This window comes from Akebia trifoliata, chromosome 12, assembly GCF_017979445.1.
Source record: "Akebia trifoliata isolate Shusen 1 chromosome 12, ASM1797944v1, whole genome shotgun sequence".
NCBI lineage: Eukaryota > Viridiplantae > Streptophyta > Magnoliopsida > Ranunculales > Lardizabalaceae > Akebia > Akebia trifoliata.
The window spans coordinates 25,364,481-25,381,967 of record NC_141386.1 but is presented as its reverse complement, the minus strand read 5'-3'; the positions used below and the strand labels follow the sequence as shown (position 1 = coordinate 25,381,967).

General features: G+C 33.5%; 1 protein-coding gene across 3 annotated transcripts; it reads left to right on the top strand.

Moving 5' to 3' along the window:
* Positions 1-4,835: 4,835 nt before the first annotated feature.
* WRKY32 (WRKY DNA-binding protein 32) lies at positions 4,836-16,993 on the top strand. Of its 3 annotated transcripts, XR_015170478.1 has the most exons (5): positions 4,836-5,367; positions 8,862-9,571; positions 9,649-9,810; positions 12,117-12,283; positions 16,328-16,467. XR_015170478.1 is itself a non-coding variant. In XM_086417874.1 (4 exons), exons 1-4 carry the CDS (start codon positions 5,014-5,016, stop codon positions 16,683-16,685), a joined length of 1,581 nt encoding a protein of 526 aa, XP_086274000.1. In that variant the 5' UTR covers positions 4,838-5,013; the 3' UTR covers positions 16,686-16,993. The 3 variants fall into 3 exon arrangements, 2 of the variants coding, with proteins under 2 accessions (XP_086274000.1, XP_086273999.1); XM_086417874.1 differs by lacking the exon at positions 12,117-12,283 and having other exon boundaries at positions 4,838-5,367; positions 9,652-9,810; positions 16,328-16,993; XM_086417873.1 differs by lacking the exon at positions 12,117-12,283 and having other exon boundaries at positions 4,838-5,367; positions 16,328-16,993.
* Positions 16,994-17,487: the final 494 nt, after the last annotated feature.

The following is a 17,487-nucleotide window of genomic DNA, read 5'->3' as shown; positions in this document are numbered from 1 at the left end:
TTTAAATGCAAAATCTAATGATTGAGATTTATCCTCAAGATAAGTATCTTTAAGATTCGCGGTATCAATCTCAACCATTGGATTTTATGTTTAAAGGGTTGGGTCATGTGTTTTTTTTTCCATGAGTCATTCTTAGGAGTCAACGGATCCCAAACCATACTTTAATTAAGTTGAAATAATCCCTAATAGTCTGGGATTAATTTTTTCCCCCTTTTTCCCATCCTAATAAAACTATAAGTGGTTAGATAATTTCCAACCAACCCCAAAGGTTTAAGTTTTTAGCAAATCCATTCTAATGGTGTACCTAAGTCCTAACCTCTATTAAAATAATCCTTGGTTATCTTTATCACCATTTCTTTAATTATAATAATTCTGACTTTCATCAATTCTGATAAACTTCGCAATCTAGAGTTGTTAGTTGGAGTGGTGAATTCGACTTACATTTGGAATTAAGCCATGTCTTAGCAAAACTTAACAAAATACCTCAATATGATAAAAAACAAAAAAAATCTCACACACCCATTTTCAAAAAATGAGGCCTTCATCATTTGTAAGTAATGTAAAATCTTACAAATTGCCTAGAAAATATTTACAAAAACCCATGTTTGTTTTTGGAGAAATAACCAATTTTTTTTTTCGAAACCTCCTATTTTTGAACTTTGCAAAATCAAAACCCAATTGAGAGATTTCCCTAGCCTTGCTTTTACTTATTACAACTTCTCAAATCAAATTAGAAACCTCAACTAGTTTTGAATTGGAACAATAAAATGCATTGAATTATCAACCTTCCAAAATTCTCTTCTTTAAAAACCTAAGAGGACTACCTTCATGAGTTTGAAGTCCAATTCCAATTGCTCACATTCCAACCCTTCCCGAGGAGAACACGCGATCTCATCAATATCTTTTCCTCATTTTTTCTTCATTGGTTATAGCAAATCTTGATTTTTTTTTTTCTTTTAACTTTTATTATGTCAATCATTTGAGCTTGGGATTGCATTTTAAAATAAGTTAGATTTATTTTTTTTGGTTTAATTCGTTACTTTTCCATGTAGCATTTTAGTGTTTTCTTTTGTCGTAGAACTTTAGAAAGCACGCTTAGTTTAACTCAATAGAGAAAGCATGGGTTGAATTCCTTTTGATTTTAAGTTATAGCATGAGTTTCACGATTTTTTCTATTGAATTCCAAGTTTATGATATTTTAATTGAAAGTAATATATTTTATAATGTCAATTGATTCATATAAAATGCTTGATATGTAAGTTTAAATGCTCATGAGATGAATTTATGCTTAAGTAGATTAATCTTTTTCTTTATTTCTAAAATTCTACATTACTTTTGAGCAGCCAAATATTCACCAAATCAGAAAAAATAAAAAAATTGACATAGATAACGTTTTATGCTTCGTGTCTTTGTGTTAACTCGAGCATATGCATATACAACAATATATGGTTGGTTGTACAAAGTTGTGGTTATTTTTTCTTTGTTAGTAATATGCTTAGAAAATTAACCATCTAAGATTAGTGAGATAGGCTTGATTTATAATCCCCCCTCAAGGGCTACCCTAAGAGATTTATCTTAGAAATTATCTGGTGCGTGTGAGGGAAGGAGATTTCATGTTCCCTAAAGATTAGTTAGGTGCTCTAAGAGGCCTAGATACCTCAATTAAAAAAAAAAAAAAAGCTTGGAAAATCTTTCCTACAATTTCATACTCATTTATGTTAATCAAGTAATAAAGAATACATAGGCATATTAATAGAGACCAACTTTATTGGGTGGGATTGGGTGCCTGATACCTTCCAATTCCATAACATGATCTCCCCATCCCATTTGATTTCAAAATTATGCTTGATTCTATTTCTTTGTTAATTTTGATTCTTAAACCATAAAACTAAGTGATGTCTTTAATTAATATATTTTTCCCTTCACTAAAAGAGGTAAAATGATTCTATACCCCCAACATTCATAAAATGATGCAACAAACATCTAATGATTCACCATCGAACCAAAGATTGTGAAAACTCAACCGTTGGTGAGGTCCACGAGCTTTTCAAGACATCAAAAGGAAATCAAATTATTAACATTTCAATAAAAAAAATGGAAATAGTCAACACCCCTTGTCATTGAATTGAATTTTTCATTTTTATATGTAAAATTTCTCAAAATTCCCTTAATCAATATAGTCAATTTTATGGTATGCTTGGTTAGGTACACATGAAAAAAGTCATAAATCAATATAAAAAAATGTTGCGAGCTGATCTTGATTATCCCTTTGTTGATAATAAATCACTATAAATTTTTGTACACTTGAAAAAAGTCGTAAATCAATATGAAAAAAAACATGTAGGTAGATCTTAATTATACCTCTATTGACGATAAGCCACTATAAATTTTGCACGCAACCAATGTTGAGATAAAGAAATGCCACAAAAAAAAAATTAAAGATGGAAAACTAAAAATATCTTCAAAGCTTTCTAAAAGTTTGTTTTGCAAAATTTTGCCACATAATACCCTATAGTAAGAGTGAAAAAAAAATTGTGAAGGCAACTAAGAGTGAAAATTTTTTTGTGTGGACAATAATGTTAATTTTTTTTATCCATTGTTAAAATTTATCACAATAGCTCACTAATCCATAGACTTTGCAAATTCTTGTGGAAGCAAGTAAATTTGACCTTAATCCTTAGCTTAAACCACCAGATAGGTGGTCGAGTAGTAGCACTTTAGGATCAAAGGGTGTGCTCCTCCTGTGATCTCAAGTTCGATTCCCACCGACTACTAATATCAGTGGTCACGGATCGTAAAATTAAAATCCTGTTTCGCAAGTCTTGTTCGGGGAGGAGGCAATAGTTGGTGCGCGCAAACCGGTCCAGTTACCCTTCTAATAAATAAATAAAAAAACAAATAAATCCTCCGTCTAATTTTTAGAGCCTAGATAAGATTTTATTTTATTTTATTTATTTATTTATTTTTAAAATGGAAATTTTTACAATTACTGAACTTCCAAATTTAAGTGATGTGAATTTTGATGTGGCTCTCTTTCATCCTATCAAAATCACTATAGGATAAAAAATAAAAATAAAATATTGCAGAGAGGATTAGCTCTCTTTCATTTGTTGGACATAGAACGTCCAACGAATGATTGATCCTGTAGGAAATCAATATTCATCTTTGATCCCATCGTTATCATCGTTAAATAATTTTCCCAAAGATTAGAGAGTATTTTTGCTCACTAAATTTTTCGAGACAGTGCTCACATACTTTCGCGCCACGTCAAGTCTCAGAAGGGTAGTTTTGTAAATTAAGTATGACATCAAGACACGCGAACTCATGTGATTGGTGCATCTCGGATTTCTGTGAGCACTTTAAGAAAAATTGTGTTCTCTTAGTATCTCAGGTAGTCATTGGACACTTGAGTGTCCAGCGTTGCTTGACGCTAGAAAATTCTTTAAGAGTGTAGAAAAATCTTGGACGATTGGTCAATATTTGTCCGATGCACTACAAAACACATTACGGAGTTAGAGAGGACGTCATCCAAGTGAGAGGTGATGCTCAAGAGACGATGATTTAGACATACCCTCCAGGATTTGTTAAATTATATATAACCCCTATATTTTTATACTGCTGATACACCCTTCATCTAGGTTTTCTGTGAGAGATTAACATAAAAAGACCTAAATGCCCTTGTCTAGAATCTTTAGCTTAAACCCATTTATTGTTCTCTAAAAAATTCTGTCATCTTCAAGTTATTAATTTTTTGGTTAAACTATTTGTAACCTATTTAATCAATCAATCTCATCATTAATCATTTGTATTCGATATCTCATAAAATGTTCTTGATTTTTCTGTCTAAAACTTCATCGTAATTCAAATTTAAAGATTGAAGAAGAGAGAATCTTCAAGTTGTAGATGAATTCACCTTAAAAATCCGTCATCTTCAAGTTATTAAACTTTAGGGTAAACTATTTTTGACCTATCCAATTTATCTTCAATGTCATATAGAAACATGATTTTAAATTTGACATTCCATCTTGTTTCATCTCACTTGTTGAATCATTTGAGTTAGTTCATCTAGGTTGAGGCAAAATCATAACTCGATTTTTTAATTTATATATATTTTTATTATAAAATAAAGTAGATTAGAAGATATTTAATCATAATATCATATTTTTATTTTAGATACATATTAAATTTATTAAAAAAAAATAGTTGTTTATCAAAAAAAATAAAAAACCAAAATGATTCAATCAAATTTTATTAACTCGCCCAATATTTTTAAAGTATCAGATGAGTCCAGTCCTCTTGAATTTTAGATAGTCTAATATGTAGGATTATTCACATTAAACATCTTGATCGTTTAAAAAATAATATCGAGATGACTCAAGTGACTCATCTCAATTCTCAACCTCAGATGTTATTTAAAACCATGTGCAGAAACTCTTGTTTTTTAAACAAAAAATTAGCCTTCAACTTTTTCAAATTCTATCTTGTTCTTTATGTTTGAATTTTGAAGAAGATAAAATTGTAAGATTACGACCATGTTAAAGATGATAATTTTGGCTTCAGACAAACAAAAAAACAAAAATAATAATGATGAGTGATTTTGAAAGAAAATCAAAGGTTTTTTTTAGTTTTGATTAGGAGATAAAAAATGAGGGCACTTAAGTTATTTGTGTTAGTCTCATAAAAGAAAACCCAGTTCAAGGGGGCATGTCATCAGTTTGAAAACACATGGGTTTTCTCTAATATTGACCAAAAAGTGGAGGGTGAGGTCTAAAAAACTGTAAAATTAACGGCGTTAGTTGCAGCTAAAATTCGAAAACCACCTGGTCAATATCAGTCAAATGAGAACCCTTCTCTCTCTTGAAACCCTCTCTCTCCTCACCTGCTCCTCCGAGGCCAAGAAACCCCGAAACAAGAAAACCGTTTTGGTAAACCCGTTCCCATGCAGTAAATCCGTTTCGGACACTAAAACAGTCCGAAACCCCATTTTTCTCTGCAACTCACTTCGAAGCTGTCATGGCGGAAAACCAAAGCTTCGAAAATCCCAAACAAGAACAGAGACAAAGAGAACATACACAGCAAGAGAAACCTCCCTCTGAGCAACAGAACACTCTCTCTTCTACCTCTCTATCCGATGTTTCTTCCTCTAAATCTGTTTTCAGGGACCAAAGTTCTCAATTAGAAACCCTAACTGTACTTCCACCGATTCTCTCCTCCGAGAACGGTCATGAATCTGATTGTCCCTCTTTTTCTCAGTTACTAGCTGGTGCGATGGCTTCTCCTGCGTCGAATTCGTCGCAGATATTATCTTCTGGAGGATTGGATGCGAAGCCGACTGTTCAAGTGGTTCTTAGTCCGTCTGGATTCAAGGTTTTGAGCTCTTTCTTTATAATCTTTTAAGTTTTAAGTTTTTTTTGTGTGTGTGTGTGTGGACAGTATGTAGTTCTTCTTGCAGAATTGGAGATTTGAATATTGTTTTATTTGTTGGAATGGTCTTTCTTGTACAAATTCTGGTTATCTATGTTTCAATATCTCTGCATGAGTATGAAATTATCAGATTTTCTGAGTTAATTTTGTTTACTAAAGTTGTTAGATTGGTTTGGGCTTCTCTGTTTGTGTGTGTGTGTGTGTGTGTTTTTTTTTTGGTGATTTATGCTATTTCCTTCTGCTTTAGTAAACTATTGAAAAAAAGGTAAGTTCTTTCTGAAAGGTTAATCTTTGACTATTGGGAAAATATGTGATTGCATATTGCGTATGCGATCTGATATTGCAATTGCAATCGAATACTTATGTATGCGATGACTTTTTTTTTTTTGATAGGTGCGATGACTATGACCTAATCGCATATCATGGTTTATGCGATTATATATTCAGAAATTATATATGCAATGACATATGCAATCACATTTTTTACCATAAAAAAAAGATGCAATCACATTTGACAACACTTGTTGGACTTCTGCAATGCATAAATGGTCTTCAAGGTGTACTTTTTTCTTTCTTAGCATGTATCTCAAGGCTGAACTATTGAACAAAGTAGACCTTGGGTCACGCCCTTAGTTGTGGTCCTCTTGGCTAATCTATATGGCTCATTCTAATTATGTTTGCTGATTGTAACATCAAGTGGTGATTTGAGCTCTCTACCCATTTAGTCTGATTCATGGACTACTTTGGGTTTTTGTATGTTATTGGAGGGTTATGTCGTCATGCTTCGCTAAGGATCATGTATCAGTATGAGTCATGTCTATGAGGTACACTTGAGTCAGATTCATTGGTTTCGGGTTTTCAATTGGAATTCTCATATTGGTTTTATTGGTTTTTTAGTTTGCTTATGATTTGATTTCTTCCTAGTTATTTATGTTTTAATCAGCGTCTTAATAATGTTTTTAAATGCTAGGGCTCATGCCTGTTCATTTTATTTTTTGAATGAGCAATGACAAAAATTCTGATAAAAGATAATTTAAAATAATCAAATAAAAAAGAAAACTAGAGGACAATCTTAACAAAAAAAAAAAAAAAAAAATTATCGTCATTCACAGTTCATATTCCTAAGTTAAATATCCTAATTTAAAATTTAGATCATCAAATCAAATTAAAATTGAACCTCCTCCATAATTTCATACTGCCTACTTGCAGGGTACTTGATTACCCAGATAAAAGTAATACTTTTATTACTATTTTAACTAAAAAACGTAAACACCACTCTTAAGACTAGAAGATGTAGAGGAGTAGGTTAGGCATAGAGAAATAGAAATAGGAAATCAACAAAAAGACAGTGGAAGAAGGCAAAAAATTGTTTTAGTTGCAAATCGACAAGGACTTGTAGAGATTAAGGCCAAAAGAAAATATGCAGCATATCTAGGGAAGGACCTCTATGTAAATTAAATGTTATAATCGTGTACTAAATTTTAACATATTTCTAGTTTTCTACTAAATATTTCGCATTATTTACATTTCCATGAGGCTTGACATGAAATCTAACAGTTTTGTGAAATATTTCTGTAAACAATAAATTTTGTTTGTAATAATTAAATTTTAGGTCTAAAAGTGTATGATTTTGGTGGAAATATTTTATTTAACAATAAAATTTGTATCTAAACATTTTTCCTGAAAAACCAATGTTTTAAAAATTGGACCGATAATCAAACTGAAATTTTGCTTAATTGGTCGAACTGGGGTCTGATCGAGGTTCAATTTGTTTGGATCGATTTCTAATTATATATATGAAAAAAAAATTACAGTGAAGAAGAACTTAAAATATTAATAGATAAATAAATAAGATTTAAGAAATTAATTTGATTTAAATAATATAAAATTATAACTTTCAGTATTCTTCAGGTAATGGTAATTTGAGTAAAAAGAATAACAAACATTCCCAAGAAAGATAAAATTTAAGGATTCCATGGCAATTTAGTTCACTCAACTCGATAAATTTAAAACAGTTTGAAAATTTGCATTGGAGGATTGATTTGGTAGAAAACAATTTTGAGGGCATTTTAGGTATGAAAATAAATTTTGGAAGAGTATTTAATGCATTTAAATGCGTGCTTTAAAAATTGTGCATGTTTTGGTAACTCAACGGTCAATTTAAGAAGTTTTTGATAAAAATACAAAAAAGAGATAATGATGGGTAGATGGATATTCTGACTTTGAGTGAATTAAGAACTGGTTTATGAACACCATCGGTTTTCACAGTTCAACCACTAATTTACCAAAACCGACTGTTTTTAAATAAATTCGCTTTTTCAATGAACCAAGCTGAGATTTCTAAGAAATCTGGTCAGACCGACCGTTGGTCCTGTTTTCAAAACATTGGAAAAAACTATTCTTAAAATATTATTTTTTAATAAAAAATAGCAAAATTATAAGTTACTCAAAAAAAAAAAAAAAACTTGTAGAATGCGTAGGATATTCATTCATTAGTAGAAATGGTTTATGATTAGTTTGGTATCTATATATCATCTTATTTTGATGCATTTTAGTATATTAGAATGCATATACTATGTTCTAATTAGTTGGTATAATAGTAATTTATTCATGTAAATTGATGCTTGAATTTAGTACTTAATAACTGGTTCATTTGAGAATTGATCAAAAAAGAAGTTGTTCATTTGAGCAAGTGTTTTACATATTAAGGAGTATTCATTTGTTTTATTGGCAAGCTGTTCTAGAAATCACAACCTTGGTATATGTAAACCAAGTAATACATGCAATTAATATAATATTATTGTTCTCATTTTTTGGAGGCTATAGTTGTATTTTGGCTTTTTGATTTCTCAAATACTTGCTCTGTAATGTAATGGAACACTACTGAAGTACCGATCATTTTTACACTCCATACAATTTTTTATTATTGTTGTAGTTAATGATTTGTGAATTTTGTTTTTGTGTCTATTTTTAGCCTTTCCTCCAGTTTCAATGAAAAATTCTTCAATATGTTCTGCACTTTCATGACATTTTCAACATTTAAATTATGCATCAACAAATATTTTCTCCGAAATATAATGGATCACTACTGAAGTGGTGGTCATTATTGAATGCGTTTTCATACCTATTTTTATCCTTTCCTACAGTTTCAATGAAAAATTCTTCAATATTTTCTTCATTTCCACCATTTTTATTGTGCATCAACAAATACTTTCTCCAAAATATGATGGTTCACTACTGAAGCAGTGATCATTGTTACACTCCATATGATTTTTTTATTGTATTCGATGACTAAGGAATTCTTTTTCATGCCTATTTTTACCATTCCCTACAGTTTCAATGAAAAATTCTCTTCAATATTTTCAGCATTTTCATGACATTTCCAACATTTTATCATGCATCAAGAGTGGTTCATAATTTCCCCCCCTTTTCTTTAGGGGCAATTTGGGATGTCCCATCAAGAAGTCTTGGCAAGTGTAACTGCTCAAGCTCAGGCACAGATGCAGCTTCATGTTGCATATCCATCTTCCTCATCAGAGTTATTGCCTGTTTCTCTTATACAATCCATTTCTTCTACCATAACTCCAACTCCACTTAAGCAAGAACTTTCACCAGTATCTGAGGATGATAATGTCTGTACACCCGAAGCTGACGAGCAGAATTCCTCCGATCAGAAAGCTAAACCTGCTCACGTAATTATGAAGACACCCTCCACTGATGGATACAATTGGCGGAAGTATGGTCAGAAGCAGGTGAAGACTACTGATAGTTCTCGAAGTTATTACAAATGCACATTTGGTAATTGTCATGCTAAGAAGAAGGTTGAATGTTGTGATCACTCTGGTCGTATAATTGAGATCATTTATAAAGGTCAACACAATCATGACCCACCTCAAAAGATCAGATGCACTAAAGCTAGTGGTTTTGTTACGCCTAGTGGGTCTGTATCATCTGCTGGGTCCGGTGGAGGGAGTGGGACCATAGAATGCCCCGTTAGCGAGCTTAACAATTTAGATGCATCTAGATCTAGGTTAGAACCTATATATGCTACACCTGAAAAGAAGCTAAATAGCTTAAGTGAGTGCAGTAGGGATGCTCATGTTAGGGCTGCGGAAGATCAGGGTGATGAACCATATCCAAAACGGAGGTAAATATTCAAGGCTTTCGAAAATTTGTTCTAAATTTAGTGCTCTATGTTTAATTTTGATACTTCTTATTTATAAGTAGGATGAAGGATGGTAGCGTGGCATATTCGAACCCTCAATTTAAAACAGTTAAGGAGCCTAAAATTGTTGTCCAAGCAGCTGGTGATGTTGGAATATCAGGAGATGGATTCAGGTGGCGCAAGTATGGGCAGAAAATGGTGAAGGGAAATCCTAACCCTAGGTGCATATTTTATTTATCTGTTATGATTTTCTGTTTATATATCATTCTTGAGATCATCACCCATAAATGCTATGCAACTGATATTGCTGCATCATGTATGATTACAATGAGTTGTACTCTGTATGTATATTACATAAAAATGATGGTTGCGTTACGTTTCTCATTTTTATTAAATCTTCCATCATGTTACTAAGCCTAGTTGCTCAATTGCATATGTACTTTTTCTTAATCTGATGACTATATGTCATATCTGCAGGCTTCACTCTAGAATGAATTTTTTAATGATGATTCCTCACTTGCATGCTCTATTGTAATTGCGGAAAAGAAAAGAGATGTAAAATCTTATAATCACCATGAGTAGTTCTTGTTGAAAGTGTAGTTCAATGGCCAATCAATTCAATCGTTGTGATTGATAAATCTGACAATAAAGAAATAGTAATAGCAATAGCGATGAAAATATTAATTTAATCTATTGAAATAAAGGACCTGTATAAAAAAAAAAATTTGATTGGTTTGCCTGTTTTTAATGAATTCAGTAACTTGGTGCTACCGGGATTTGAACCCAGGTCTCTGGTATCATCGGCCAAAGACTTTACTAACTAAGCTAGCTGGCACCTGCAAGGACTTGTATAGTTGCAAATTATTTTTCCTTAATTTTGTGCAAACAGAAATCCTATTGCTTAGCTGGCATCTCCCAAAATGTTTGCTAAGAGATCTAAGATCTAATAGATTCTGCCTTACTGATATTCAACACATTTCTTTCTTGAAACGCTTCATTAGAAGTAATATGGGTAAGAAGTTCAAAAGAAGGTCAACAGGAATGCTAGTCTCAATCAGAAGGCTTTTCAATCGTAGTGCTTTGCTTCTGCTATTGATTTGGCCACTGTATTCTGTTTTGTACTTGCCCTGTTCACAAGATTTTGTTCAGCAAACATAAAACCTAGAGCTGGATCATCCGCGCACATAAGATCCTCAATCTTCAATTGAATATGCTGACACACAAGTTACCATTCATACTCCTTTTACCAAGGATTAGAAGCTCCTTTTAGCAATCTAATCTCATCACTTATTTTGTGGTCTTGTATTTGGGGCAAGAGGCAATTTCTGATAGAAATTTTTTACAGGAATTCTTTGGCTGTGACTGAAAAAAATTGTCTACCTGATTAAATATAGCGGATAAAGGGGAATTGACGTATCTGACATTAGGTAGAAGGGAGTTAAACAATATGAGCTGAGATCTGAATGATTTGGGAGAAGTGAAAGGCAATGGTCAAACAAAATACATGATATCATGACAAAAACGAGGCATTTGAAACGACATCATGTTTCAAAACTACCTTCATCCGCAATGTCAGACAATAGAAAATTCTAAATAACTTGTACATTTATTAGCGATGTCGGAGCTTGTTCCAAAATGAGGCATTTGGATGGGGGCAAACTGTAGCATACATGGGATTGCCAAATGCCGAGGCATTCTTGAGATGGCCTAGCTGCTTTTTCTTAACTTCATTCTTAGCGTATTATTGATCACTAAAAATACATCTCTTCCATCAACTAGGACCTCTCCTAGGGTTCAGTATTGCATCCCATAGCTTCATAGAATTTTTTTCCTTTCCCATTTTTATTAAGGTACTGCTTTCTCGATCAACATGGAGGTAGAATTAGAGTTGTTCCAAATCCAAAATGGAGGGTTCTCAGTTGACATACACCGAAGATAACATGAAATTATATATGTGGCACTAAGAAGGGTTTGTCTTCGGTGTCCAAGAAATCTTAAGCCTCATTGTATGAAATCCCAGTTGAAAGCAATTTTCACCTTCGGATGGGACGAGGCTTAGCTGTTGTGAAAACAATGCTTTTGAAAAGCTAGAAACGTGTCACTGCTACAAAATGATCGGTAATATTCTCTTGACCACTCTGATTGTGAGAGAAAAAGATCTCGTTGGGGCTAAGTTTTGATTTTACCCATACCTGTGGTTTAAAATTGTCTTGAGCCAATCTCACTAATCAAACTTCATCACATCCCTATTATGCAATCAAAGGTGAATTGGAGGGAATGGACATATAATTGAGAACAGTAGTTCTCTGTCAAATCTTTCTATTCATCATTAGTGGCTTCTAACTCCCTGGAGTTTCCTGTAGTATCCATTTGGGGGTTGTAAAATCTTGTCAAAATGGGTCGTGTTGTGTCTCTCTTCTGTGTTCTTTGTAAGGTTAATGTGGAGTTGATTGATCACTTGTTGATTCATTGTTCTTTTGTTAGAGAGATATGATCTCACTTCCTTTCTGTTTTCTATATTCATTAGGTGTTTCCAAGTTCCATTTTGTCTTTGTTCCAAAGATGGCAGATCAAGGTCTTTTGTAAAGAGAGAATCCTGTGGGTTCTAACTCCCAATGCTGTATGTAGGGGAATCTGGAAGGAAAGAACTAGAAGAACCTTTAACGGGAAGGACCAATCATGTCAAAACACTTTGTGAGCATATTAGGGCTTCTGTTTTTTTTTATTTTGGTACAAATTGTTTGATGAGTTCAGAGATATATTTCTGGAAGTTTTTTTCTTTAAATGGGACTGTTGTGTTCGGATTCTGATTAAACTTTTTTTTTCCTGCTTCGGTAGGTTTCCTGAACCTCCTTTTTTAATTAAAATTATGTTCATAAAAAAAAATCAATAGTTCCATTATCTTGGTTATTGGTAAATTCAATATTATTTTGACCCATACATTATGAGATGGAGACAATTCAAGGGCAACTTGACTAATTCGCTCATACTCATACCTGTACAATTCTTATTTAATCAATGTCAAAATATCATTAGGACCATCGGGTTTTGTGGATTACATTGGTGAAGGGTTCGAATAAAACAAGATCATTTTTGCCATTATTATTGAAGGGGCGAAAGTTGATTTCAAGCAAATCCATGGGGTGGTGTAATTTCCTGTGTTATAGTAAAAAGTTAATCTGTCAATATAAGTTCTCTTGATTTATTAACTGTCTAAGATTGTATTAGATGAGGAAAGCTACTTCCCCAATCTGTTCTCAACTTTTGGATTTAATTAGTGATACAAATGAATGGACTTTGCATGCAACGGATATTTTAAACTATCTTCTTGGCCTTCTACATTTAGTTGCTCCATGAGGAGGTTATGGTGTTCCTTTCAAATATGAGGGTGTAGCCAATGATCCCAAGAGTTTTGGTGATGAAACTAGAGAAGAAGCATCCTCTGCTTTTGTTAGTTTTAGGTTTAAGTTCCTAGTCCATGCCTAAATAACTGACGGTTGCTCAACTAGACAGGCATCATGAATTTATTTCTTCACATGGTTTCCAAAGTTGCAAATTGAATGGCGAAAATAGGCCCCATATTTCCTAGGTCTTAATGGAGACACATTTTTAGGATTAAGGCATAGGGTTTTATACAATATAGACAACTCCTTTGTTCTCCCAATTTACAACTTGTAAACTCTCAGAGATTGAACCCTAGTTGCAGATAGTGGGATTAGAAAAAAAAATGCACTACTTGTAGTTGCTGAGAAAATATGCTTGCTTAAGTGCAACATTTCCACCAATGTCTCTGCTAAGACCCAATTTCAAGTCAAGTAAAGGGTCACTTCTAGTGGAGGACAATTTAGACACTCTTGAGAAAATACACTTGTTTAAGTGTAGGCAATTTGAGGGAGATATCCCTCCATCCATCATTCTTGGTCTCACATTGCATCTTGTACTTTTCTCTTTCTCACAATAGATTGGAAGGTCTAATAAAACTGAGTTTATTTGCTAACGACTTCAAGTTCTAGGTCTTTAGGCTTATTAATTAAAATAATCAACTTGTTTTAGAAATTTAATATCCACTTTATATTTCTGAATTTCAACTAAAATTTTCATCTTATGAAATTGTACCCTGAGAAATCTAAGTGGTGTTATTCATATCTTTTTGTATAAAACTTATGTATAAATTAGTAAAATCGCTTGTGTGTTTTCTCTAGTATTTGAGGGTGTTAACAATGAAGATGTTCTTTGATTTGAACCAAATGCATAATCTATAATCCCTGTTCTACCAAATGATACCTTATTCTCAAGCGAAGGTATTGGTCCAAACAAATTATTGTGTGAAAGATCCATAAGGTTTAATTTGACTATTTGACATAATTAAATTGGAATTGGACCTTGGAGTTGATTTCCTTTCAAGAGAGCAATTTTGAAAATGCATTGATTGAATTTGGAATGTTGCCAGATAAATTGTTATTTGTCATATCTAATGTCACCAGGGGGGAACTTTGGGTTAAAACTTTTGGTATTGATCTAGTAAAATCATTCTTTTGCAAATGTACTTACGTCAGATTTGGTAAGTTGAGGCAAGAAGGTACGATCCCTAAAGATTATTTCGAGAAAGATCAAGTAATTGAAGTCCGGTAAGTTTGCAAAAAAGCGATTGGTATAGGGCCTTCGAAGTAATTTTTTGACATGACAAACAATCTCACATCTGAAAGATTCCCAATGAAATTGGGAACTTTACCTTAGAAATTATTTTAAGACAAGTCCAATGCAAATAAGCTTCTCATGTCACCTAGTAACCTAGGAATGCTTCCCCGTAAAGAATTTCTAGATATGTTAAAGATTTCTAACTTTGATAGAATTTCTCCAATGTTCAAAGGAAGTTTTGCATGGATTTGATTGATGAGAGATTGACCAAAAGCATGTTAGTGTTGTTGGTATGGGATGAGAGATGAAGGGGACCTGTGAAGGAGTTATTGATGAGAATAAGGATTGCTGATTTTATATTATTTTCTAATAGCCATGTTGGCAACTTTCCCTTCAAGTTGTTATAGGATAGATCAACTTGTCTCAAGTCATATTGGCTGGACAAAAAGTTAGGAATAGCCCCACTTGGGTTTCTAAGGTACAATTGATAAGATGAAAGATTTTAATTGAAATATAGGAATCCAAGGTGGATATTAAGTTTCTACCACAAGTCGGTTATTTTGACTAATAAACACGAAGACCTTGAACTTGGAGTGGTTAGCAAATAAATTCAGTTGTATTAGACCCTCAAATTGATTGTGAGAAAGGGAAAGGTCTCTGAGACCAAGAATGATGGATGAAGGGATTACTTCTTAAATGTTGAGAAATTTTTGGGGTGTCTCCAACGTATTCCATTGCACATGTTGTAGACACCCCAAAATTGTGCAAAACCTTTCATGATACTTGATAAGCGTTGGCAAGTCAAGAAATTGGAAACTCAACAAGAAAGTCAAAAAATCGGGAAGTCTTCAGGGATTTAGGTGATGAAGCCCTTAAGTCAGAAATATTTCAAAAGAGGGGACCCTTAAGAAGCCAAAATCATCATTTGATCGAGGTCAAAACAAGTCAAAGATTGTTGAACAATGTCCAACATTGGTCATCCATTAAAATAGATGAATAGTGGTGACTCCTTCAGAACATTATCAAGGTAATAGCTTAAGTGACTGTTCACACCGCTAAATTCGATGTATAGTGGTAACTCCTTGCAACTCTAGTAGTCATCATTCGAGAAAGACACATCCTCTCAAAATAGTGACGTTCCATCCGCAGTGGTGCTACAAGCGCCATGCTTATTGCTCATTGTCTCTGCGATCAATCAATTTGAAATTGCTTCAGTAGCCAGCCTAACAAACAGATGGAGAAAGGACGAGGGTTCCCGCAACTGTCTATTTATCCCCTCTATTGGTTTGTGGGTCCCAGTCCCACTGCCCTTTACCTTCAATTGAGGGAAATGGGGTAGGATTGGTATCCGATCTTCGGCAGTGCATTCCAAAATGTAACATTCGTTCGAATAACGAGAGAAATGGATGAGTTTTATGGGGAATTTTATTCATGGAGGGTATCTGAAATCTGGAGTTTCTTGTAAGGCCTTTTTTCAGTTGAAGAAAAAAAGAGTTTTAAATCTAGGATTTTTGAAATCAAATTCATTCTCCCTTTCTTGTCTCCTTCCCTCTTTTCCATTTGTTTGGGTCCCCATTCTTTTTCTCCTATGAAGCCCTTTCCATAAGAGATCCTAGAAGATGACGTTGGTCTCTCTTTAATTGTATTTGGTGTGTAATATATGATTTAATGAATGCAGGTGTTATAAGCAAAAGTTGGTGTTCCAAATAGAAGTTCTCTCAAAATTTGTTTGAACAGAAGAGTTTTTTTTTTTTTTTCCAGTCATTTCCTTTCAGCAAAGAGATCATCTCTACTGGTTTTCATCTATTTCTACATTATGTGATTATATTATTTAATGAATTGGTGTGTTATATGCAGAATTTGGTGTTCCAATAAACAATCATATTTTCTCCATGAACAATCCATTTGAAATCCTAACACAACTGTAATATTTATGCAAAGCTTCATTAAACTGCTTTTACACAACAATTATAACAAACTAGTGCAAAACCTTAAAAAGTTCATATAAAAAGGTTGACACGTATCTTGTATGCCTAAGCCAGCGTAGATATCCTATATTCTATTTTTTTTTCACTCTGATCTTCTTGGGTAAATTTTCAGGAGCTACTACAAATGCACATCTGCTGGATGCCCTGTCCGTAAGCATGTTGAGAGAGCTATAGAAGACACGACAACCATCATAATAACTTATGAGGGGAAACATGATCACGACATGCCCGTACCCAAGAAGCGCCATGGTCCACCAAGTACTGCTCTTCTTATTGCTGCTGCTGCAGCCATGAACAGTACACAATTGAAAACATCCGAAGCTTTAGTAAGGAAACCTAAAACCAAATGGCCTATGGAAAATGATCAAGGAGAATTGGCTGGCGAGAGGGCAATAGAACTTGGAGGTGAGAAGGTACTTGAATCGGCTCGAACTCTTCTTAGTATAGGAATTGAGCTCAAGCCCTACTAAAGCAGACCGTTTGGCCAAAAGTCCTGCGCAATTTATTTGCATGTGCTACTTATCTGTCTATAAACTAGTGATTCTAGCAGTTTGATTGAAATTTTGTTGAAGTCTGTTTTTTTTTTTTTTTTTTTGGGTGTTTCCTTCAGTTTTGATTTTATTTCTGTAAGCAGTTCCATATATCTAGTCTTGTACATTCTCTTAGCTTGTTGAATCAAGCCAACACTGATACAGGATTTGTGGGCTTCAAGCCCATTATTATCTTCATTGCAAAAGAAATGGGTTTGTAAATAATAAAAATCGAGACTTACTTTTAAGGTTGTTATTGGGCTAAGTCATGGTTTTGGTCGAGATTGTCCCGATTTTTTAGCTACTTTACCCTTCCATTGATATCTTCTTACATGATTTTTGTCGACTTTGACAGGGAACGAAGAGAAGAATCTGCAGATTCATTACAAATGTCCTTTAATATGGGAAATTTGCTTTGGAAAATTTTAAAACCAACTGAGCTATGGTCCAAGCCCAGGCCTACATTTTTAAAGACTACAAATTCATTTGATCAAACTGACTTTTAACCAAAGTCCTTCCAAATGAACCATCTATAAAGTGACTACGATAGTAAGTAATTTAAGTAATTTGTGCACATTGAAGCATCCAAAGAGAGCAATTAATTTAATTTCAGGGGCTCCATTGGATTGGTAGTGGGATTGCTTCAAGAGGTCTGTATCTCTAATTGAAGCCATTGTAGGCCATTGGGTCTGTATCTCTAATTGAAGCCATTGTAGGCCATTGGGTCTAATGGGTAAGCAAG